The sequence below is a fragment of the Balaenoptera ricei genome, chromosome 13, assembly GCF_028023285.1.
Source record: "Balaenoptera ricei isolate mBalRic1 chromosome 13, mBalRic1.hap2, whole genome shotgun sequence".
Lineage (NCBI taxonomy): Eukaryota > Metazoa > Chordata > Mammalia > Artiodactyla > Balaenopteridae > Balaenoptera > Balaenoptera ricei.
Window position 1 is genome coordinate 43,193,122 of NC_082651.1, and position 24,041 is coordinate 43,217,162.

General features: G+C 44.0%; 1 protein-coding gene and 1 long non-coding RNA gene across 13 annotated transcripts in view; one reads left to right on the forward strand and one right to left on the reverse strand.

The window, feature by feature from the left end:
* The window catches only part of LOC132377110 (uncharacterized), a 31,594-nt gene extending 24,489 nt beyond the window's left edge, over positions 1 to 7,105 (reverse strand). Inside the window, exons 1-2 of one of the 2 annotated variants that reach the window (XR_009506530.1) lie at positions 6,733 to 7,105; positions 5,895 to 6,046 (exon numbers count right to left, since the gene is read on the reverse strand). This is a non-coding gene — a long non-coding RNA (uncharacterized LOC132377110). The other variant, XR_009506529.1, reaches the window with a different exon arrangement.
* AAK1 (AP2 associated kinase 1) overlaps positions 7,069 to 24,041 on the forward strand; it is a 168,623-nt gene continuing 151,650 nt past the window's right edge. For 8 of the 11 annotated variants that reach the window (XM_059943129.1, XM_059943132.1, XM_059943133.1 and 5 more), the window contains exons 1-2: positions 7,069 to 7,241; positions 7,541 to 7,928. In XM_059943129.1, the coding sequence (XP_059799112.1) occupies positions 7,766 to 7,928 (163 nt within the window). In that variant the 5' untranslated portion in view covers positions 7,069 to 7,241; positions 7,541 to 7,765. Of the gene's footprint in view, positions 7,242 to 7,540; positions 7,929 to 24,041 lie in introns of those variants that run through there. The other 3 variants (XM_059943136.1, XM_059943137.1, XM_059943135.1) reach the window with 2 other exon arrangements.

Consider the following 24,041-nt stretch of genomic DNA (forward strand, 5'->3'; position numbering starts at 1 on the left):
AATTGGAGTATTTAGATCTTAAATAATGATTAGAGAAAAATTAAAACTCCTGTGACACACAAAAGCTATATTTATTGAGAGTGAAGCTCTTAGCTTTAAATGGTTTTATTCTTAAACAAGAAAGAAAAAAGCAAATACACCAAATATTTGTCTAAATAATTAGAAACATAATAAACCAAGGTAGGGAATTCCCTGCCTGGCAGTCCATTGGTTAAGACTCAGTGCTTTTACTGCCATGGGCCTGGGTTCGATCCCTGGTTGGGGAACTAAGATCCCACAAGCCACATGGTGCAGAAAATAAAATAAAATAAAATAAAATAAACCAAAGTGAAGCCAAAGGAAAAACAAAATACAAACAAAAGTAGAAAATATGCAAGTCTCATGCCTACTTTTGCTTATCATTTTACCATTTTTTAAAATCCTCAGTGCCTGGCAGACCTCAGAGCTCCTTGCACATAGTGGAAAAAGTCGGTTTTAATGCAATATTTTCTCTATCAACTAAAACTATTCACACACACATACATAGGTAATATACATGCATACTGAAAATGACAGGGAGGATATCCATCTAACTGTCATAGGGTTTACTTATGAGTAATGAGATCAATTATTTTTATTCTTCTTCCTTCTGCTTTTCTTCTTCCTGCTTTTCTGTATTTCCAAATTTTACAAAATGATTATGCACATCATAACTAGAAAAAAAGTTTTTAAAATAACCTTTCATCAAAAAATTTTAAAGTCCTTTGTTATAAAGCAGAAACTAACACACCATTGTAAAGCAATTATACACCAATAAAGATGTTTAAAAAAATTTTTTTAAAGGCCTAAGATCAAACTGGGGAAAAGTGTTTTCCATTTATGTGACAAGGGGTTTTAATTAATGTCATTAATATATAAAGACCTGCACATCTAATCTAAAGTAGTCACTCAGACAATTTCTATCATACCACTCTAGTCTAATTATATTATGGTATTTACCATTATCCAACATTTTTCTTGACTTGTTTGCTCATTTATTGTGTTTTCCTTACCCTGACCCTAACGTAGGCTCTCTTACAAGGAGAAACCTTGTTTATCTTGTTCCACATCAAATTGCCTATTCCTAGAACAGTGCTAGTACTTGGGAGGAGCTCAGTATATACCGACTGAATAAATAAAAGAGTACTTTCAATCAATTCTTAAAAATGAATGCTCCAACAGAAAAGTTGTATAACAATGTGATTTTAAAATGAAGAAATATACATATCCAATAAGTTTTAGACTATAAGCTGTGTAAGGAAAGGAATATGTCTACCTATTTATCATTATATTTCCAGTTCCTAGCACAGTTTTTTTTTTTTTAATTAATTAATTTTTCTTTTTGGCTGTGTTGGGTCTTTGTTTCTGTGTGAGGGCTTTCTCTAGTTGCGGCGAGTGGGGGCCACTCTTCATCGTGGTGCACGGGCCTCTCACTATCGTGGCCTCTCTTGTTGCGGAGCACAGGATCCAGACGCGCAGGCTCAGTAGTTGTCGCTCACGGGCCTAGTTGCTCTGCGGCATGTGGGATCTTCCCAGACCAGGGCTCGAACCCGTGTCCCCTGCATTAGCAGGCAGATTCTCAACCACTGTGCCACCAGGGAAGCCCCCTAGCACAGTTTTGACATGAAATAGATACTTAATAAAACAATCAATGAATAAATGAATGAACATAATGTTAAAGAAAAAAATTTCATGACACTTGTCAAAGACAGTAAAGACTTTATTCAGGAGGGACGATTGCAACGAGGATTTGGTGGTAGGGAAGAGAGACCAAGCTCAAATCCAAATCCAATCAGGATGAGTAGAGATCTATAGCCAAAGAGCAGGGTGGATGGAAAATTACTAAGAGGAAACATCAAGGCTAGGGGGATTCTTGCTGGTCAGACTCAACAGGATTCTTGCCTTAAGGCAGCCCAAGGTGATAAGATACTGAGAGTGAAGGATAAGGAATTTGACCAGATTTCCAGAGAGATCATCTATCAAGGGTGAGGGATTTTCACTAAACTGGCCCAGCAGAATTCTTGCTAAAACTGAATTAACTGGGCCAAGGACCGAGCCCAAGGTCAAAGTCTAGTCAAAAAGAGGACTCAGAGGAGCTGATTCAGGTTTGGTCAAGAGGAGTCTTTCTCAATGAAAGTCTTTGAAAAATGTTCACTAACTTAAACAATGACAAATAAAGCTATGAGCACCATCTCTACTTATCAAAATGTAATAGACGGGACTTCCCTGGTGGCGCAGTGGTTAAGAATCCACCTGCCAATGCAGGGGACACGAGTTTGAGCCCTGGTCTGGGAAGATCCCACATGCTGCAGAGCAACTAAGCCCTGTGCGCCACAACTACTGAGTCTGCGCTCTAGAGCCCACGAGCCACAACTACTGAAGCCCATGCGCCTAGAAGCCTGTGCTCCACAACAGGAGAAGCCACCGCAATGAGAAGCCCACACACCACAAGGAAGAGTAGCCCCCTGCTCGCCACAACTAGAGAAAAGCCCACGCGCAGCAACGAAGACCCAATGCAGCCCAAAATAAATTAATTAATTGATTTTAAAAAATGTAATAGATGTCTCTCTCTCTTTTTTTTTTCTTCTTTTTTTTTTTAAAGACAAGGTCACCAGTAGAGAGTGACTGGGGGCTATTTTATTGTATTTTATTTATTTATGTATTTTGGCCATGCTGTGTGGCATGAGGGATCTTAGCTCCCTGACCAGGGATTGAACCTATGCTCCCTGCATTGGGAGTGCAGAGTCTTAACCATTGGACCACCAGGGAAGTCCTAGATTTCTCTTTAAACTGTACAAACTCAGTGTTCATAAGGGTACAGAAATACTTAGGATTTAACGTCTTCTTTTAAGACCAAAAACTTCTTGAGTTGCAAGGAGTATATCTATTTTGTTCGTTGTAATAAACTTTCAAAGGCGTAGCCCATGGTGGGCGCTTTAACATTTGTTAACTGAATCACTGAGTGGGGAGCAAATCAGTATTAACTTTCCTAGAGGGTACTTTGGCTCTATAGCTGTAAAAACATTCATATCTTTTGACCCAGTTATTCCATTTAAAAAAAAATCATAGCCTTAGGAAAAAAGTCAAAGAAGCACAAATAAGGATATTCATTCTAATCATATTCAGTAAGTTCCCTGCAAATCTTCAGGGTTCACAAACCTTCAAGTTGTGAACTTTCAAAGATGCAAACATGCAGTCCATCAACATCAGGCGTGAGTGAAACTGCAGCTTGCCCTCTATCTCCTATTGCTGACGAGCCTTCAGCTCTACCATCTCCCACCTCCTCTCCCTCCTCCAGTCAGTAACTCTTCTTGAGGTCAGGTTGTGATTCTGGTTCTGCCCTTTGCAGGCTGTGTGTAGCAACAGTTGACATACTTTAACCATACTCAGCCTGTTTCCACATTGATAAAATAAAAGTAACACACACCTCATAAGTGTATTGTGAAGGCTGAATGATATGATTAAATATCCAATGCAGTGCAGGCCTTAGTTAAGGTCCTTAAATAATGTTGGTCCCCTTCCCTTTGATTTCCTCTAAGGATGAACCACACATTTGCCATAACTGGGTTTACTGTGACATGGTTTAGTCACATCACAGGTCAAATCATTTCCTCCAAACCTAACAAACCATGCACATCCCTCTGCTACTAACAAAATCTTCATTGTTCATTTATAAAATTGGGGATAATAGTATAATAGTGTCTACTTTGCACAGGTGCATCCATGAGGGTTAAACAAGATACTATGTTAAGTGCCTAAATCAGTAATTGGCATGTGGAATATGTATAGTAACTTTCCTTTCCCTTTCCCTTTAATTGGATATTTCTCCATAGTATCTCCTTGACCAAGTTCAAAATGGTCTAGAATGACTCAAAACAACTTTTCCACCCTAATCAGATTGTTTTCTGTGTCACATTTAATTTGAAGTCAATTATTTGGTTTATTTAAATACTGGTAAGGACAGACTATATAAACTATTGTACTGGATGTTCAAGGAGATAAGTAGAAGACTGTGACCTGATTCTGAGTAGATGGTTGAGGTGACAATATACTTGAAAAGCTGCAAGGCCAGGTAGGACAAATCATACAGAAATAAGTGTGGTAGGAGTTTTGAGATTAATGTGGTTGATCTGATTATTTTACACTAAGATCTAGAGAATTACCAAGTTGTAAGAGAGCTATGGCTTTATGGCTGAGAAAATAGGTCCAGAGAGCTAAGTGGTCTAGGGGCACAGCTATGGAGTGGCAGAGGTTTCCTATCTCCTGGTCTTGTGCTGCTTATAGATGTTTCTTACTTTAAGTAGGCAGTTTGGTGTAGCTAGTTAAGCACTGGGTTCTGAAGCTAAAATGCTTGGATTTGAGTCCTGGTTTTTCCAGTTACTATCTGTGTGACTGTGGGCAAGTCACTTATCTCTATGCTTCAGTTCCTCCATCTATAAAGTGAAAACAATAATAGTGCCTTATTTCATAGGGTTGTTGTGAGGATTCACTAACTTAATATATGTAAAGCATTAAAAACTGTAGTTTTGACATTATAACTGCCATTAGTCTCTAAGAGAATGGAAGACAAGAAGTCCAGTCTTCTGCTTTTTCCTTCTTTTTCTTCTTCATTTTAAAACTTCCTCCCTCAGATTCTGATCAAAGCATCCAAATGAGTGCTCAAATAATACATGTTAGCTACCTTAATCTTATAGGATAAAAACACATTTTTGTATCTCAGAAGTAAGACTTGGGATTTGCATAAGTCAGGCCTAGTCTAGTTAACAGGAAAGTCTAGAAAAGTAAAAATTGAGATAGCAACAGATTCTAGGATCCAACAGGGTTTCTTTAAAAAAGCCAGGCAAGGGACTTCCCTGGTGGCGCAGTGGTTAAGAATCCACCTGTCAGTGCAGGAGACACGGGTTCAATCCCTGGTCCGGGAAGATCCCACATGCCAAGACGCAACTAAACCCATCTGCCCCAACTACTTAGCCTGTGCTCTAGAGCCTGTGCGCTGCAACTACTGAGCCCCCGTGCTGCAACTACTGAAGCCCATGCGCCTAGAGCCCGTGCTCTGCAACAAGAGAAGCCACCGCAATGAGAAGCCCGCACACCGCAGCGAAGAGTAGCCCCCGCTCTCCACAACTAGAGAAAGCCCACGCGCAGCAACGAAGAGCCAACGCAGCCAAAAAAATAAAAGAAATTAAAAAAAGGAAAATAAAAAAGCCAGGTAAGATCAATAGATGCAGAGAAAGATGGAGGTCAATGAATCTAATTTCAAATATGCTTTCCCATTTATCTTAAGATCTATTCCAAACTTCCTTGGAGAAAATCTAGACTTTTAAGGAAAGTGCAGAGAACATGCCTCGCGTGGGCTTGCTTTGAGGGAATGTTTCAGCAGGTGCTGCATTCCGCCCTGGAGGTGGCTGCATGGATTTGTGAATTGAGGTGACAACATTGACTCCCCGCTGAAGAAAAGATGCTGTCTCTACATAGGAACTTTAACTGATAGTTTAGCTACAGTGATACTACTTGAAACATGAGGAAGAAAGAGGAAGAGGAGGAGGAGAAAAGGGAGAAGGAAAAGAGGGAGGGGAAAAAAGAGAAGGAGGAGGAAGAAGAGGAAGAAGCAGCAGAAACCGCTGTCAAGCCAGTCACAACTCAGTTCAATAGTCATTTTAGAAAAAGCAAGAACCATCCCCCTGACCCCCCTCCGCCCTGGAGCACCTTTCTCTACGCTCCTCAAATGCCTGCTGAAAAAATTCTGGGACTAATTTACAAGCCAAGAAGCCTGTCGCAGAATTAGGGAGAGCAGGTGGAGGTGAGAAATAACTATATTGAGGGACTTGAAAAATCATGGATTTGGGGAGGGGGGATGGGCAGGGATTTGTCACTACCTTCAGCATCATCTATCAGGAAATCTAGGGATGGAAGAAGCTTCCAAGACGGGTCCCAAATCTTCTGCATTTTGCAGACGCAAATCACATCGTCCACCTCCACTCTCGGCACTCAGGCGGTATCAGGATAAAATAAGCATCAAAAGGGGTACCTTGAAGTGAAAACAAATAGCAGAAGGTCAGCCTGGAGTTCTTGTGTGGGAGGGGCTTAACAAAGGTCAGCACAGCCACAGCATCAGAAAAGGTGGAAGAATTAAGGGTCACCGACAGACGAGCCCCAAAGTTTGGGGTTTGGGTCTCCTGGTACCCTACGATTTGCCCCGCACACACACCCTTTAAGTTTCTCAGTTTGAGTCTCGCCTGTAGACTTCCTGAAAAGACACGGTCTTATTAAGCGTTCTCACAGCGCCTAGCTCAGAGCTGACCCGTGAGCCGGTTCTCAATAACATCTGGGAGCAAAAGCGGCTTTTGAAGTTGGAGGAGGAAGGGCTCTGGGTTTATTTATGTTAAGGTTGGCTTTCGGGTGTGGCCTGGCACCAACTGCCGGCAAAAATTTCCCGATCACCTCCCGTCTTCCACCTCTGCCCAGGTGACGTCGGTAAGCCCCGCAGGACCAGCTAGGGGCTAAGCGGCTAAGCCGCGTCCTTCAGGTGTCAGTCTCGATCCGTTCGGAAACCACAATCCCCAGAGTCCCTTGTGCAGGGAGGTCAAGTCGCAAATAAGATGGCTCCAGAAGGGTGGGACATGCAGCAGGGTGGAAACCCTGGTCCCTGGCAGTTTCTTTACCGGATGTGTTTAAATAACTGAATCACCACAAATGCACCACTCCACTAACCACCTTCGTGGCCGAGGAGGACACCGCAGCCGCCTCTCTCGGTCGTCCAGGGGCATCCTGGGAGTTGCAGTCCAGCCGCTGGGCTGCGCCGAACAACCTTTCCCATAGTGCCCTACGGGTCGGGCAATTTCAACATTCTTTTCCAAAACTCTCTCCGCACTGAGATCCCCTTTCCCCGGTCCCCTTCTCTCCGACAACTCCTTCCCGTCTGTGGCGACAGAGCGGCGGCCGCCGGTGGCCTGGGCCCCTGGCCGGGTCGCCCCGAGAGGCACTTCCGGCGGCGGTTCACTTCCTGGTTGGGTGGATGGAGCCGAGCGGGAGCGCGCGCGGGGGAGGGGCGGCGGGTTAGTCTCCGCCGGGCGCTCCGGGGATCAGCTGGCGGGCGGGCGGGCGCCGAACGTGGCCCCGGCTCTCGCTGCAGCGCCGCCTCCTCTCCTTGTCGCAGGCCGGCCCGGCGGCCGTGACAATGTTGCGGCGCTGGTAGCTGGGCGCCGGCCGCCAAGCCATCTCAAGTGGGTGCCGCTGGGATGCTGCCTCGCGGGGCGGCGGGGAGACCGGGGAGGAGGGGAAGCAGTGCCGGGTTGGGTCAGCGCTGCCCGAGGCGGCCCGAATCACTCCTTTTTCAGACCCCGGGGCACGGGGTCCCGGGTTCTGGGGCCGGGGACGCGTTTTCAGCCCCAGGGTTTTTCTCTCTAAGAAAATGCATGAAGCGTTTCCCCAGGATGGTGGCTTTTGCTCCCCCTAGGACTCAGCAGTTGAATTTTTAAGTGTGTTACTGATTCATCCTCTCTCTCTTCCTCTGTCATCACAGGTTTAAACTTACACGAATCGCTCTCTTGAGGAGGAGGGGACCGCCGCGCGATTGACACGCATATTCCTATAGGCATCCTCCCTCAGCCCCCACCCCCTCGGCCGGATTCGGGTGGCTCCTCTCCTAGCTGAAATCCGAGAAGAAATCCTTGGATCTCTTGTTTAAAAAAAAAAAAAAAAATCTAGAAACCGTCGGTATTTTGCTTTACTGCTTCCTTTTCGCAAGATGAAGAAGTTTTTCGACTCCCGGCGAGAGCAGGGCGGCTCTGGCCTGGGCTCCGGCTCCAGCGGAGGAGGGGGCAGCACCTCGGGCCTGGGCAGTGGCTACATCGGAAGGGTCTTTGGCATTGGGCGACAGCAGGTCACTGTGGACGAGGTGTTGGCGGAAGGTATGGTGGGACTCTTTCAGTGCGCCGTAAATTAAAATCTTGTGCTGATGCACCAAGACGTTGAATGTATGAATGGGTTTTGACCAGTTGACCCTCCCTTCCCCCTCCCCTTGCCCTGTGAATCATTGTCCTTGAGAAATTTGAAACTGAGATTTCAAAGTGACAGAGCTTTATGGGGTGGGGGGAATTTGCCAGAAATTGTTTACCTCGGTGACCTTTTATTTAAAAAAAAAAAAATTGACAAGCCAATTCTTGCCTGCCTCACCGAATTATGAGGATCAGACGAGAAAACGTATGTGTGAAAGTGTAAAGCTTCACATCAAATGTAGGGTGTGGGGCTTGTCATCCTCCTAAAACTTGAAATACTGATGTGAGGGCTGAGTGGTGGGGATGGAGGACCTTTAAGAGGGGTTTCTTCTCCTACCCAACTTTCCCACTCCCTTGAGCAGGCACTGGAAGGAAGAGAGGATTTTCAGAGAATCAGAGTGTGTTTTTCTAAGAGCCAAGGCTCTTGGTGGATTTGACTAGGTTTGTTTCCTGACCCAACTGTAATCAGGTCCCCAGGATGCAGCTAAGATAACAAATTACATGAAATGAATGTGGTTATTTTGAAATCAGTCCAGTAGGCCCCTCTTTCTCCTGTTCTTGTTTTTTGGTATTTGGGTGTGTGTGTGTGTGTTTGTGTTTGTGTTTTGCCCAAAGAATTACTTGAGAGTGGCCTCCGATTTTTGCTTTTTCTCTTTTGGAGAGGATGTTATTTAGATCTGCTGTATAAATTCCCTACACGTGTGTTCATCTGTGTATCTATAGACATGTAGATATATATCTTTATCCCCCAGGCTGTCCTGAAACCTTTGCATGTCTCTTTTGGTAACCTTAACGTCGACCTTCATAATTATGCCAGACTCATAATTTTCACAGCCCATTGCCTGCCTAGTGTGCTTTTACTTTTAATAAAAGCAGCAATTTCCTTGGCATGAAGCTATTCAAACTAATTGGATGGGGCCAACCTGCTGTAGGTTGTTTTATCAGCCGAGAGGGGATGGGGGAAGGGGAGGCCTCTATTACTGCAGCATGGTGGGGGAACAGTTTATTAGCAGGAGAAGAAGCCTTCTTGCAAGCTAAGGCTGGAGCAAGGGCCCCAACCTGGGCCTGGGACATGCCTGACACGGTGAGTGTTGCTCGCGGTGGGTTTGGAGAAGGAGCTGTTTGGCTCTCAGCGTGTGTCAGCATGGAATTCAGCTGGGCCCAGTGTTCTGGGGTTACGGTTGAAGCCTCTTTAAAAACACTGGTTTAAAAAAGATCTGGCAGTTGATGTCCTTATGAAGTTGTTGCTCTTTTCCCTTTTCAGTGCTGCTCTAACTGGACTTAATCCGGGGCCTGAGTCACTGTCCCTCCGGATCCTTCCTTGTGGGCTTTGGTGCAGGATGGGAGACGCTTCTGTGCCCGCTGCCAGATCCACACCCTTGAGTCTGGTCTGTCTGTTTCATCCCTGTGCCAAAGCCCTTGACTGCAGTGGGATGGAGAAATGGAGAAGGGGTGTGTGAGAGAGAAATCAAGAGGAACGAGGGGGCACAGAGCTCTTTCCTTCCCTCTCAACGGCCTCTGCTCAACTTAGAGCCCAGAAACATTTTGTTCAGCTAGGATATTGTCTCATTAGAGATGATGCTACCCTAAGCAGTGTCTTTTCTCGGAGTCTGAGTCGATGGGGAGGAGAAAAGGCAAAATTGGTCTTTTTTATCTAGGCTGCCCTTCTCTTCCCCAGAATTCATCCCTGAGAACTGCACAACATGCATTATGGTATTTTTAAATGGAACTGAGGGCTTGCAGCTCTGTATTCATTCATTTATTCATTCAACAAACAGTTATGGAGTGTCTGTGATGTGCCAGGCACTGTGCTAGGCTCTGGGGAATATGATTTAAAACTAGATGCTGGAATTTACAGACTACTTTGAGAGATGGAAAACAGCCACTTAAAACAGAGCAATATGTGCTGTCATGGAGATAAGCTTAGGGTGCAGTGGCCTCCAGTTTTAGAGAGCCAAGAACTGCTTGCTGCAGGAAGTGACTGACTGAAGCACGAGCAGGAGTTATCCAGGTACGGTGACGGCATAGGCAGAGACTCAGCTAGGTCTGGCAGTGTTGCCCTCTTTATGTTCTTTGACTATAACTGAATTTGAATATGTGGTTCTTAGAAGTATGTAGCTGTGTAGGAGCCAGTATACAAAGTACCTGTGAAGAACCCACCAAGTACAAAGGCACTGCTAGTTTCTGGGAAGGATATAGGGAGGTTTAAAGTGTGATGCCTGCGTTTAAGGAGCTGTCAGTGAATTTATGAAAACAAGGCAAACATTCACCCCTACAGCAGCATGGTTACCAGGGCTGTCTGTGGAATCAGGCAGATCTACGTTCAAATTCTGGATCTGTTCTTTACCAGCTGTGAAACGTTGGGTAAGACATTTCAAGCCTCTCTTGAATCTCTGTTTCCCTATGGCGCTCTCAAAGTGTGGAGCCTGGGTCCAGGGCATCAGCATCACGTGGGAGCTTGTTAGAAATGCAGATTCAGGCCTCGCCCCATAAACTTGGCTGTGGGGCTTTAACATGTTCCTGGAGAGATTCTGCTGCAAGCTAAAGTTTCAGAACCACTGCCCTACGGAGCGGTCTTGAACATTAACTGAGGCAATGTATGTAAACTAACATTTTTCAGATGTTCAATAATTGGTAGCCATTATTTCTCAGCCAGGAGGAATGGGGGGCAATGTGAAGGCTAGTTTGACTGCAGCAGTCTGCAGCTTTCCTTTCCCCCAGTGTGGGTAGACACAGCCCAATGTTCTTTGCAGAGGCGTCACCAGCTCCTTAAAGGGTCAACAGATGTTTTGGGTAGCCGTGCTCCTTCCTGAACCCTCTTCTCTTTGAGTCCCCAGGTGCTGACCTAGCCACCAGTCCCAGCCAGTGTTGTCTTAGGATGATGCGAGTCATGCATCAAAGTGCCCAGGGCAGTGGCCGGGCAGTTCAGGGAGGGATGATGTGCTGGGCTTCAAGCTCAGACCCTGTTACCACCTCATCTCACTGACCGTCCCTTTTTCCCTCATGTGGGTTTGGTCTGTACTTTACAGTGAGGAATCGCAGGAGCCCCAAGGAGGAGGTGCTGGAGCGCAAGGCAGGAGGGCGCCTGGGCTGCCATCTTTCCATCAGCGGCATCAGCCCCAGTCGCCCGGTTTCCCTAACTAGTCCAGTGGGGGTTTGTCTGTCTGCGGGAAGTGAAGGTTCTAAGTCACGAGTTCAGAGGGGTCTGGCTTTGTGTAGGCTGGTGCAGGGGAGGATATTTTCTCTCTAGCTTCCTCAGCGAAGATGCCATGATGAGATGCTAAATCATGTGTGAGGTAACGGGCGTGTGATGTCAAGGGAAGATCTGGTTTAAGCTTCCAGAATGAGCTCAATGGGAAAAATGGAGCAATGCTCAAAGGAGGACTGAGAGGCTATGCTTTTGTCATATCCCCTCAGCTATATGAGGCCTTACGTCTAAGCTCCAGACAATACGTAAATGTTGACTACCTGCTGTGTCCAAGACAGCATTCCTGAACATTCTATATAAGGTGGACCAGGGGGCCCTTCAAGAAAGTTTTCTGACCTCCACTAAAGGAATTCAGGTCTCGGGCTAATGAGAACTACTCAGTAAGTCTCCATATCAGTACACTTTGACAGTTTCTCCTACCTACAATGCAAAGTAGTGAGGCTTAAAAAATATGTGTGAAATCACCTAAACCAAACAAATGTGTGTGCGTGTGTGTGTATGTGTGGCATAAATATGTATTGGTGGTATCAATATGATGCATGCATGTATTCGTTTAGTGAACGTTTGTTGGTGCCTTCTCTGTGGCAGGTGCTGTATTAGGCTCCAGAGCTACTGGGATGAATGGGACTTGGGCCCGGCTCTTAAGGAGCTCAAAGACCAGCAAATAACGCTAAGATAAGTGTGCAGCACTTAGCATGGTCCTGGGTGTGGAGTAGGTGGTAAAAAGATGTTATGAGATGATAAAGGGCCTGGGGCTGAGGGTTTCCAGATGAAGTGTCGTTTGAACAGGAATGGAAATTACCCAGCATATGTTCCAGATGAGAGTTACTCAAGCCTTTGTAGGCAGAGAGACTAGCACATGCAAAAGTGCAGAGAGGGGAGACAGTATGGTGAGTTCTGGGAAAACTGGCTAGTCTGGTGTTATCATTTTGGTTAGTAGAAGTTTCCCTTCCAGAGTCAAGGAAAGTAGGGCATGGCATGGTAGAAGGAAATTCTTTTACATTTGCTCCCTGGCTGTGCTGGCTGCTTGCTTTCCCCAGTGGCCCTGGGCCTTCTGAGTAACCATTGGCTAGCTGTCCAGTGTGCACTGCTTCCCTCTGTGCCTCAGCCCTTTGCCAGTAGTGGGGGCGAGGAGGTGGCTGGTGTCTGGGGAAGGAGCGGTCCCGAAGGTTCGAAGAGAGGCAAGAAGCTTGAACCAGAAGCAGGCGGGGGAGTGAGAAGACCAGTGTTACAGGAAGGAGTGGACAGGGGAGATAATGAGGGTGTTTGACCCAAGCAGAAGGTATGTTGGAGAGAAAAGAAAAGGAAATAAGGCCACGGAGAGCTTCAGTGCCAGGCAGGGAGGTTGGCTATAAGCATGTGAGGTCTTGATGCAAACAACCAATTTGACCCCTCCCACTTCAGATGTCTTTGCCTGCTGGGAAGTCTGATTTTTTAGCGGCAACTGCAGATTTTCAGGGGGTGGCTTGTGAATGGTGTCTTCTTCCTGGCTTCGGGCATGATGACGGTTATAGCTGTGCTAAATATAGCCAAATCTCGAATTCAGAAATGAAATCTAGAATAAGTCATTGCGTGGTCAAAGCCTTTCCTTTGGTCTTTCTAACAAAGTCACGCTCATTTAATGAGAGGTCATGAAGAGAGAGAAACAGTTTCATATGGGTTTCGAGAGGGAGGATATGGGGGGAGGCATGCACTTGTACCTCAGTAGCTAAAACTGCATGTAGAGTACACAGGGAAAGCTTGGTAAATATTAATAAAGAACACATGAAAACATATTATTGCATCAGAGCAGTCATTTTACCTTGCAGTATTTGAAAATTGACACTTCAGACAGAAAGGGGACTCACCCCACCGTCCACCTTCATCTTGTCCTCTTCAAAGGATAGATGCTTTCTGAGCTGCTTAAGAAATCCCTGTGCCATCTGCATCTTTAAGAGCCAAACAATGATAATCATAGAACTGAAATTGTCTATTGAAGTAGCATCCAGCACTTGAAGTAGCGAGCATAGCCTTCAGCCTACTTTTCTGGAGCCATCTTTTGGTGTGTTTGGTGTGGTGGCGGGAGCACTGCAGTGTGATTGGAAGACCCAGGTGTGTTGGTTCATTCTTTGCCGTGTTCAGTAACCGTGCCTGTGCTGGACGTCATGCAGTGATTAAATAAGACACGGCTCTGCCTTGTGGAGCTCACTATCATAGAACTCCAGACACACGAGCAAATAGCTCTACGTGCTGTGATGAGGGATGTACAAGGGCTAGGGGACAGACATGAGGGAGCCATTAATCTTGTGGGGTGAGGAGTAGTCAGGGAAAGCTAAAGAAAGTGATACTTGAAATGTGTCTTCAAAAATAAGAACTCAGTACTAGATGGACAGGGTCAAGAGAACATTCTAGACAGAGAGAATAACCAAAGACACAAAAGCAGGAAAGTGCACTGCTTGCTGAGAGCTGTATGTTTTGAGACAGTAGTGATCTACTAGTGTCCAGGGCTGTGCAGGCCAATAAAGTAGCCACTAGCCACATATGGGTATTTAAATTTAAATTATCTGATATTAGATAAAAATTTAATTCGTCAGACACAGTAGCCACATTTCAGTTGATTAATAGCCACGTGTGGCTAAGGCCTACAATTTTGGACAACACAGACGGAGAAAATTTCCTCATCAGAGAAAGTGCTTTGGGCAGTGTTGGTTTAGAACAATAGTCTTTTAAACTTTTTGGGTAGAATAACACTCAGTTTACAGACATGCTCTCCCTTGTTTATTTACATTATATTCATGGCCTGCTGTCATTAGCTAATAATCTGAAGGCGTAATATGTACTTACAGTGAAGTTCATCATTTATGATAGTGGTTGCAAATCCAGACTTTAAATAATCTCAGCAAGGTTTCGGTGAACTTCTTGTCATATCTTATTAGACTGTGATTGTTTCTACGTTGTAGTGTGACTGATGAAGAGGACACCGGGATAGAAATCAGGCCCTGCCCTTCTCTTGTTGCTCACGTATGCTTGTGTTATCTTTATCCAAGCTTTCTTTGCAGGAATCTTTTTAATCCCCTTGTTTGTTTTATGAGGGCTAATCCATTTAAAACAAATGTAATCAGTAAACGCACTTAACCAAGCACATGGCCTGCAGTACCTCTCAGTACATCTCAGCCTTTGCTACGGAGCTTCCGCTCTCCCCCCAGGATTCCATCAGATTTGTCTGAGACGCGTGACTGACATTCGGACTTGATGGAAACATTAGAGATGGACCACATATTAAATATTAGTAAAGATAAAAATCTTATTTTTTAAGATGACAGTTAATATAAATAGTCTCATATTTTCTTTCTAAACCCAGTGGATTGCTTTGTGTACCTCTGTTTGGAGACCACTGGTCTAGAGCAGTGGTTCTCAGCCAGGGGCGATTATCCCCAGGTGACATTTAGCAACATCTGGAGACATTTTTGATTGTCACAGGATGGGGTAAAACTGGCAGCTAGTGAGTTTAGGCCAGGGCTCCTGCTAAACGTCCTACAGTGTACACGATTTCCCCACCCCCAACAGAGAATCATCCAGACCCAAATGTCAGCAGTGCCAAGGTGGTACAGCATGATGTGTCAGCCAGTATGGGGACAGAGAGGAGTCAGGGGTGGCTCAGAAGGGTCTAATTTGATGTGTGACTTCAGGCAAATCACTTAATTTTTAAATTCATTTTCTCAGAATCAGCAAGCCAGCAATCTTTCTTAACCTATTATGCTTAAAAATCTTTACGTCATTTTCTGTGTAAAACAGCTACTTCCAGAGTAAACCGGTAAACCAACGGAGATCGAACGGCAAGTCTGTGTGGGTCCTGGCTGAGAGAAGTTATAGCAGTACTCTCCACTGACTGCATGTGAATTATGAGCTTTAAAAAGTTCTCCCCATAATCCCATATCTGAGCAACCCCAAAATGTGGTGGAAGCATTTTCTGACTTGAATTACTCAGAGCGAGGTTCAGTTGGGAAGGGATATTAAAGGTCAGAATGTTATGAGAGAAGATGTTGGTAATTCTTTGTGTAAGGAAGAGTCTAGCACTTGCAGCTAAGGATCTTGGGTTCAAGTTCGTTCACGTCTGCTACTTGTCAGCTTTGGGGAAGTCATTTAACTCTTGTGAGCCTTTGCTTCCACACTGTAGTAAACGTCCTTCCTACCTCTGTAGGGATGCTGTGATCATGAAGTGAGAGGCTGGAGGTATAATGCAGAGAGCATAAGAGACAGCTTGCCTCTCCAGCCAGGAGGAGCAAGGTTTACTGAGCATCTAGCATATTCTTTACCAGCTCTGTTTGAGGTGCTATGGCAGAGAGAAGTAATGGAAAGCTTGGCTCCTGCCCTCCCAGTTGACGTGATGTGACCAACACGCAGGAAACAAGTGCACCCCACAAGACAATAGCTATTGAAATGCTGGCGTGTGTGGTGTACTCTCTAAATTCTGGAGGGGTTGAGGGGAAGGAGGGCAATGAGGACTGAGATGGTTAGGCAAGATTTCCTGGAGTGGGATTGTTCTCAACTGTGAGTCTTTTCTCTGGAACCCCTTCTTCGAGGAACCTTGTTTTAGGGAACATATCTAGTTCAGCACCTTTGCACATGTTATATTCTTAGTAAAGTTGAAGTATTGCAACATTTTTAGTCTCTTTCGAGGAACAGAGTTGCCTACATAAATAAATCATGTGTTCTGTGTTTATACCCAAAGCAAAAAAGCTTTTTCATTCTATGTGATTCTGAATCAGGAATAATGAGTATCAGCATGTTAAGGCAACACTGGCTACAAGATTTTGTGCTTACTTTCTTCCTCCATTATTATCTTTATTATTATGTCTGTTATTTTTATTATCATTTAGTCTATTATGTATAAACAATCTCAGTTCTTCTATTGAGTTATGGACAGTTGTTAGGAAGGAGGAGTCCTTCTTATGAGTGAGACTTCTACCTTGGCAGAGGGTGAGTTCCCCAAGTTGGAACAAAGTTAAAAGAGTAAAACTTTGGAGTTTCATTTGAGATGTGCTGTGAGTGAATCAGCTTGAGCTGGTCAGTTTTCTCCTCGGGCTCTGAGTGAACCTTGGCAGACAGTGGAAGGCAATGCCAATTGAAGCTTTGTTATTTATGATTTCTGAAGAGCCAAGAGATTGTTGGATGAAAGAGTTTATGGCATCCCTATATTATTATAATAGAAGACCAAGCGAAGCATTGATGTTGGATTATCATTTGTAATTATAATGATCTTAAATAATGATGCCTTTCATCTAGGACTTGAATCCTGGTGAAAGCAGTATAATGCCAATGTAATTTGTTTGGCGCCTGTTTTTTAAGGACTTATAGCTATTGTACCGGGACCTTTAGAGTAAGAGAAAGATTATTGTCCCTCTGGTACTGAGCACGACTTTGAGGACAAAATGGAGACTTTATTACCCGGGGACAGGAAGAAAGAAGAGGACTCAGACCTCATCAGTTGGGCCCTTCCAGCTTTGCAGAGGTGCCATGTCTCCCGCTAGTACCCTCGACTCATCATTTTCCCTGGTCAGTGAATTTTGTTGGTTCCGGAAGTGCTGATTATCTTACAGGTTTGTTAGACTTGTTTAATTTCCCCTGGGGATAGCCTAGCCCTGTTCCTCAGACCTTTGTCCTCTACTATTTTTAGAAGCCTGGGAATCTTGGTGGCGGGGGAGTGGGCAGTGTTGGAAGAAATAATTCCGTCTGGCTTTTTGGCTATGGGAAAATCTCGGTTTGACCGGAAGGTGTAACTCAGTAGTGATTGGGGAAAACCTGATGTTCAGTACTGTCTTTCCTCCCTGACTCCCTAGGTCAAAGGGAACACGATGATGTTCTCCTTAGGAGAGGATTTTCAAGGTTAGCATCACACGTGGTGGTTTAAAAGCATGGGACTTGGAGGTGGGCAGCCCTTGGCTTGAATCCTGGCCGGGTCCCTGTGATGTTGGGCAACTTACTAAGATCCTGGCTTATCATTGGTAAAATACAGAGAATACTCTGAGTGGTTGTGAGACTAGATGAAGTTATGCAAAGCACTTAACATAGTGCCAAGCGTGTAGTTAGTAGTCTGCAAACAGTAACTCTTAGTATTTAGGTGCATGAATTTTGTTTTTATCAGGCAGTATTTGGTTTGCTGTATGTAAAACCTGGTGGAGCTAGAGTCTTGCAGATAGATGAATAGATAATATTTATAGATAGAGAGATATCTATCTCTGTATCTTTCACAGTATCTGTTACAAACCCCAGGATGAGTAAGGAGGAGAGAGAATCTCAGATTTTATTTTATTTTATTTTTCTCTGCTTGAAAGCCACCTGTGTTAGGATAATTCCCCCAGCCTGTCAAGTCGCTGTTAGTATGATGGCCCTCTCCGCCTGAGGAACTCCTGCCCCCAGCCGTGTATCCACCTTCAAATCCTTGTGCTCTAACACAGATCTCCTGTTTCATTCAGGCCTGTGCCCCCCTCATCTCCTGTGAACCGTGGATTTAGCTCTTTCCGGTGCTCTACTGATAGTATTCCCCACACCTGGGATCCCTTCCCCCTCCCCACCCACCTACCTTAATCCCACCTAACCTTTGTCCTACCTAGCCTCAGTACTCACCACAGCTGTCAAAGTGACCAGTCCTTGCTCCTGTCCTCTGGATGCCTCCTCACTGACCTGCAAACCACTACAAGAACTTGCATCTCCCTTCACCTCAGCCAGCATGCTTTTTAGTCACAGCAGTGATTCCTCTTTACCTTTTTTGAGCATTTAACAGTGTCTCCTCTTTATTGTCTTAGGCATGGGTGGTCCCTTTGCTTGGGATGTTTTTCCTCATCTTTCCATGGCTGGCTGTTTCTTGCCATTCAGATCTCACTGAAATCTCACCTCAGAGAGGCCTTTTTTGACTATCCAATATAAGGAACCCACCATGTTTTGTTTTGCCACGTAGCATATGTCAACTGATTTTTCTTGCTCATTGTTTATCTCCCCCAACTAGAATTTCACCTCCATGAAAGCGGAGCCTTGGCTGACTTGTTTGTTGCTCTATCCCCAGTGCCCGTGTAGTGCCCGGCACATCTGCGGAGCTCAGTAAAAGCCAGTTGAATGAATGAGTGAGCACATGAAGGAGGCAGAAGGAATGGCTGAAGATATGGATGGAGAATCAGGAGAGAGTGAGTGGGGAAAGTGAATACTAAGTAGATTTAAAAGAAGCAGGGTGTGGCTATGTCAAGGTGTAAGAAATCAGAAAGGTCACGATGAGGGTGGAAGAGTGTTTCTTGGATTTGGAAATGTGGAGTTCGTTCATGAGCTTTGTTAAGAGCATTGGAAGTGGAGCAATGGAGTGGAGTCCAGGTGGCAGTGAAATGAGTGAATGGGAAGTGAGGTGGGTGCTGAGTCAGGGAGGAATTTATTATTATTTTTAAATGGTGGAAGAGTCTTGAGTACATTAAGCAGAAAAGAAGTGGCCAATCGGGAGGAAGTTGGAAATGAAGTACAGGGGGCATTACTGATGGAATGGGGCTGAGGAGGTGATGGCAGGTCATGGGTGGAATCATCAGTCATCAAGGAGATGACCTTGGACAGGAGAAAGGGCACTTTATTCACTGACCTGGAAGGAAGAGGAGTAAGAATGGGAACAGAGGAGAAGAAATTGGTAAGGTTTGGCAAGTTGAGGGAGTTCTTGCCTCATGTCTTCTGTTTTCTATTGGATGCTGTGGAGTGGGAGTTGAGTTGGGGGGTTCAAGAGAGTAAGGAAGGAGGTGGAGGAGTTCCCTAGGTTTATGGAGAGAAGGAATGACAAAGAATAAGTAGAAGAATGGCCTGGTCATATGGAGAGCCCATTCGAGGTGACTCATCATAGGAACACATGCTTTCTGACCCTTGGGGGTCTATCAGTTTTGAAAAATGTACTATTTTGGATTGGGCATTTTCTGAAATACATTATTTCCTGTCTTCTAAATTATATGCCACAGAGGCAGCATAATATACGTGGAAAGTACTCCTGATCTGAAACTGTCTGGTGACCACCAGGCCCTGTACTCTGGACAAAAAAGCCTTTCCAGCTCTGTCCATCATCAGGTTCTTGTCTGTAAAATGAGGACGAGATGACAGTGAAGTTGCTTTTCAACTCTAACATCTTACCGTTCTCTTATTTCTCAAATGCATTGTTATTAGAATGTTACTGTTTTGTTATAGATCTGTTAGGGTCTTTGCTTGCTATGGGTGAGAGAGTTTGCTCCTGAATAAAATGGCCCTGGGTTGCTATGCTTTTTGAATTTCATGTTGTGCATTATGGTTCCCTTCTTATGAGATTGTCAGCCGTCGCTTCTTACCGCTACCCGAGTGTCTTCCTGAATTAGCGCCTCTCTAATTTGCCGCCTTTAATCTGCCGTGGACTTGGAAACTAGATGACTAAGCTTGTTAGACCCGTGTGTAACAGTAAAGAGGCTCTTAGTGAGCATTTGAGGGTCTTGTCTGTGATTAAAGTGCATGAACTGCTGAGCGTGGGCTTCATGTCTCTTGTTGGCACAGGAACCAGTTTTTTATGTCTCTTCTGCTAGAAACGTTGAATTCTGAAGACATAACGAGTTACCATTTGGTATTTATTATTAATTAAATGTGTTTAAAGCCTTTTGTCTGGAAAGTTGAGTGTCAGTGCCGTAGGGCCTTAACCCATTTCCATTTTCCTTTTCACTTACTATCCCTTCTCCTGCTGTCTCCTCAGTCCCTTCTCCACACTTTCAGTGTAAGGCAGTGTTCTATGCACCATGATAATATTATTTTAGTCATTCAGTTTTGATTTCTTTGAAACCACAGAGAAGTTTCCAGGATTATAATCCACTGTTCAATGCTGTATCTGTTTATATCTCAATAAGCGCCCTGCTGGAGACCCTCAGATGGTATTTGGGGTTGGACCTGGAAGACGGGAAAGAATGAAATGAATGCTAGTTCCATATATAATCTCTGGGAGATATGGAAGAAAGCAATCCAGAAGTCTTAAAAAAATTTTATGACAAAAATTAATCCATAGTATAGTAGAATAATTAGAAGATAAAGCCAGACAAAAAGAGAAAATATTATCCATAATCCCATAAATTACCTTTGTTAACATTTTGGTGTGTACCTTCCAGACTTGTGCATTTTTTAAGAATAAGAATATGCTTTGTCTGTAGTTTGCTTTCTCACATAGCAGTATATCCTAACTATCTTTTTGTGTTAAGCGTCTGCATCAACAGTTTTAGTCCATTGTGTGAACATTTTGTGATTTGTTTAACCAATCTCCTATTAGTCATTAAGGTTATTTATAGCTATTACAAAACAACCGCAACGAGTATTTTTTAAAGCCTTTGGGTACTTGTTCTATTACTTCCTTAGAATAAATTTCTGAATGTGAAATGGCTGGATCAAAAGATATGCATATTTTAGTTTTCAGTACATATTATAAAATAGCCTCCAGAAAGATAAAACCAATATATACTTCCACCAGAAGTGTTATCTTTTTATGAGGTTGGACATGTTTTCTTTCTTTTTCTTTCTTCCTTCCTTTCCCTCTTTCTTTCTCTTTCTTTCTTTCTTCTCTTTCTTTCTTTCCTTTCCTCCTTTCTAACTTTTTCTTTTTTCCTTCTTTCTTTTCTTTCTTTCTTTCTTTTCTTCCTTTCTTTCCTTCCTTTCTAACTTTTTCTTCTTTCTTCCTCTTCCTTTCTTTCCTTTCTAACTTTCTTTTCTTTTTTCCTTCTCTTTCTTTCTTTCTTTTCTTGCTTTCTTTCCTTTCTTCCTTTCTTTCTTTTCTTTTTTCCTTCCTTCTTTCTTTCTTTCTTTCTTTCTTTCTTTCTTTCTTTCTTTCTCCCTCCCTCCCTCCCTTTCTTTCTTTCTTTCTTTCTTTCTTTCCTTTATATTTCTTCTGTGGTGAATTTTTTGTTTCTTTACTCATTTCTGTTAGGGCATTCATCTTAATGATTTATAGAAGTGCTTTACCTATTTAACATATTAATACTTTGTGGGTGTGTGTGTACACATATCAGTTTTTTGTTTTTTCTATTTTGTCATTTACCTTCTGTTAAGATGGGGCCTTTGCAGATATTTAAAATTTTTGTGCAACCAAATATGTAAATCTTTTTCTTTATGATTTTGTCTGCAGTCATACTTGGAAAGGCCTGAGAAGAAAGATAGGGCCTAGATCACAGAGATCTTGTGAGTTTGAACTTTATCTTTGAGCAATAAGGAAGCCATTCAGACTTTTAAGAGGGGGATAGCATGATCAGATTTGCAGTGTAGTTAGATTTGTGGAGGATGACATGAGGTAGTGGAGTCTAGAGCATTTAGGAGGCTGTTGCTGTGATCCAGGTGAAAGGCAGTGAGGGCTCAAGTGGCAGAGTGGTGATAGAAACAAAGAAGAGTACAGATGAATATTAAGAGGTCATATCATCAAGACTTGGTGCTTGACTGGATTTAGAGGTTGAAGGAGAGAGATGGAATCAAGAATGATTCTAGGTTTCCAGTTTGAGAGCCCAGGTACGTGAGATAGAAGTGACACTAACTGGGACTTCCCTGGTGGTGCAGTGGTTAAGATCCCACGCTTCCACTGCAGGGGGCGCAGGTTTGATCCCTGGTCGGAGAACTAAGATCCCACATGCCACATGGTGCAGCCAAGAAATTAAAAAAAAAAAAAAGAAGTGACACTAACTGAGCTGTATTATTCAGGAAGAGAGGAAAGATTGAAAGAGGGAAGACCCAGGTTTAATTTGGGAAGATAATGAGTTTGACCTGATCAGTTTGTAGTGTGTTTGGGTTACCTATTGCTGTGTAACAAACTACCCTGCAACCCAGTGGCTTAAAACAGCAACAGTTTATTATTTCTCATGATTCTGTAGGTTGACTGGGGGCTAAGCTAGACTTCTTGCTGGGGCTTCAGCTCATCTCATTTAGGGTCTGTTAAAATTGTCTTTTCTCCTTACACTCTATTATATACCTGAATTCAGAACACCCCAACATGCACCAATATATCACATTTCTAACACCGTGCTTTATTCTTAGCAGAAATATATATGTCAGAGAAATATAGGAAACCCTATGGGTTTATACACAGAGCTTTGGTGTTTTTTACACCCTGGGGGATGTAGTGAGAATTGGGTGAAGGGTGTGCCTTTTACAAAATTTACTTATTTATTTATGGGAAAGTGAGATAACGGCTTGGGGGAACTCGGGCAAGTCATTTTTAGGAAAGAGTACCTAGGGAAGTTGAATGATGTGAAATTGATTTGTTTGGGGCTGTCCATGCAGAGATGCTTGTACTCGCGTTTGAGAAGTCAAGAGTAAGAAGAGCAATGGGCTGAGGATGGAGTTGAGTTTTAGCAACATTTAAGGGCTAGTTTAGTAAGGAAAGCCCTTAAAGGAGACAGGGGAAGACTATCCAGAGGTATGAGGAGAATCAGTAGACTGCAGTGTCTCACACGCGTGGTGCTCTGCAGAGTTAATAAGTCGGAGTAGAGAGGATCAGATGCTTTCTGACTGGTCAAGTTGGATAAAGACTGGAAAAAGGCCTCTGGTTTGGACAATGGAATGGCCCTAGCCTCTGGAAGAGCAGTTTTAGAAGAGTGGTGAGCTGGTGAATGGGAGAACCAAGACTCGACTATTTCTTTAAGGAATGTGACTAGAAAAGAAAAGGAGAGATCGTATGGTAGCTGATAGGAAGACACACAGAGAAAGAGAGAGATTTAAAACAAGAGTGAGGGCAGTTGTAAGGCTCCTGAGGAGAGTGGAGAAGATGGACCCTTCGTCTTTTTGAATTGCAGCTTCATTCTTTCAGTTACTCAGGCCAAAAACCTTTCCTCCAGTCATCCAATTGGGAAAATCCTCTTTGCTCTACATTCACAATAGATCCAAAATCCAGCCACTTCTAACTTCCTCCTCTGCTGTCTCCCTGGGCCCAGCTGTTGTTGGCCTGGATTACACTGGCAATTTCTTCACCGGTCTCTCTACTTCTGTCCAGGCTTCCTCAGTCTGCCCTCAACGCAGTGGCCAGAGGGATCCTTTTAAATGCAGCTCATTTCCTGTTACTTCTGTGTTGGGAAACATCCAGTGACTCCCCATCTCCCTGAAAGTTAAACTGCAAACTCTGGTGTGGGCCTAGAAAGTACTATGCTCTGGCTCGCAATGACTTCTCTTCTGTCCTGTGTTACTAGGTTCCTCTTTGGTTATTGCACTCTCTCCACACTGGCTCCCTTGGGGTTCCTTAAAGCAAGGGAGGTTCACGCCTCCCCCTTGGGGTTTTTGGGCTTTCCGCTCTGTCTGCAGTACTCTTCTCTAGGTAGCCCCAAAGCTTGCTCTCCCTCGCCTGTTTTGCTTAAATGTCACCTTCTCAGAGAGTCCTTCTCTGACCATTCTGATAAACATTGCAAGCTCTCCTTCCCACAGTCTCCCTTTTTCTCCTCCCTGCTTCTGATGTGCTCTATAATTAACCTATTTATTTATGTATTGTCTCCCTTCTTTAGAATGTAAGCTTCCTGAGCTTGTCTGTTTTGTTCACAGGCCTAGACCACTTAGTAAATATTTGTTGATTAAATGGGTAAATGAATGAATGAATGGGATCAAGGCTGATCCTTGGAGAAGAAGAAGGAAATTTCACCCTCTGAGATAGGAGGAGAAAAATGAATCAGTATGGATAGAATTAAGCTTGTATTGGGAGGGCTGGACGTGTTGGGGAGATAGGAATTTGAAGGTAGACATGGAAGATGCCCTCGTTTTTCTGGAATGAGGAAACAAGGTTGTCTGCTGAGGGTAGTGGTGAGTGTGGGGCTGAGGAGACTCCTGAGGGTTTAGGTTAATCACTG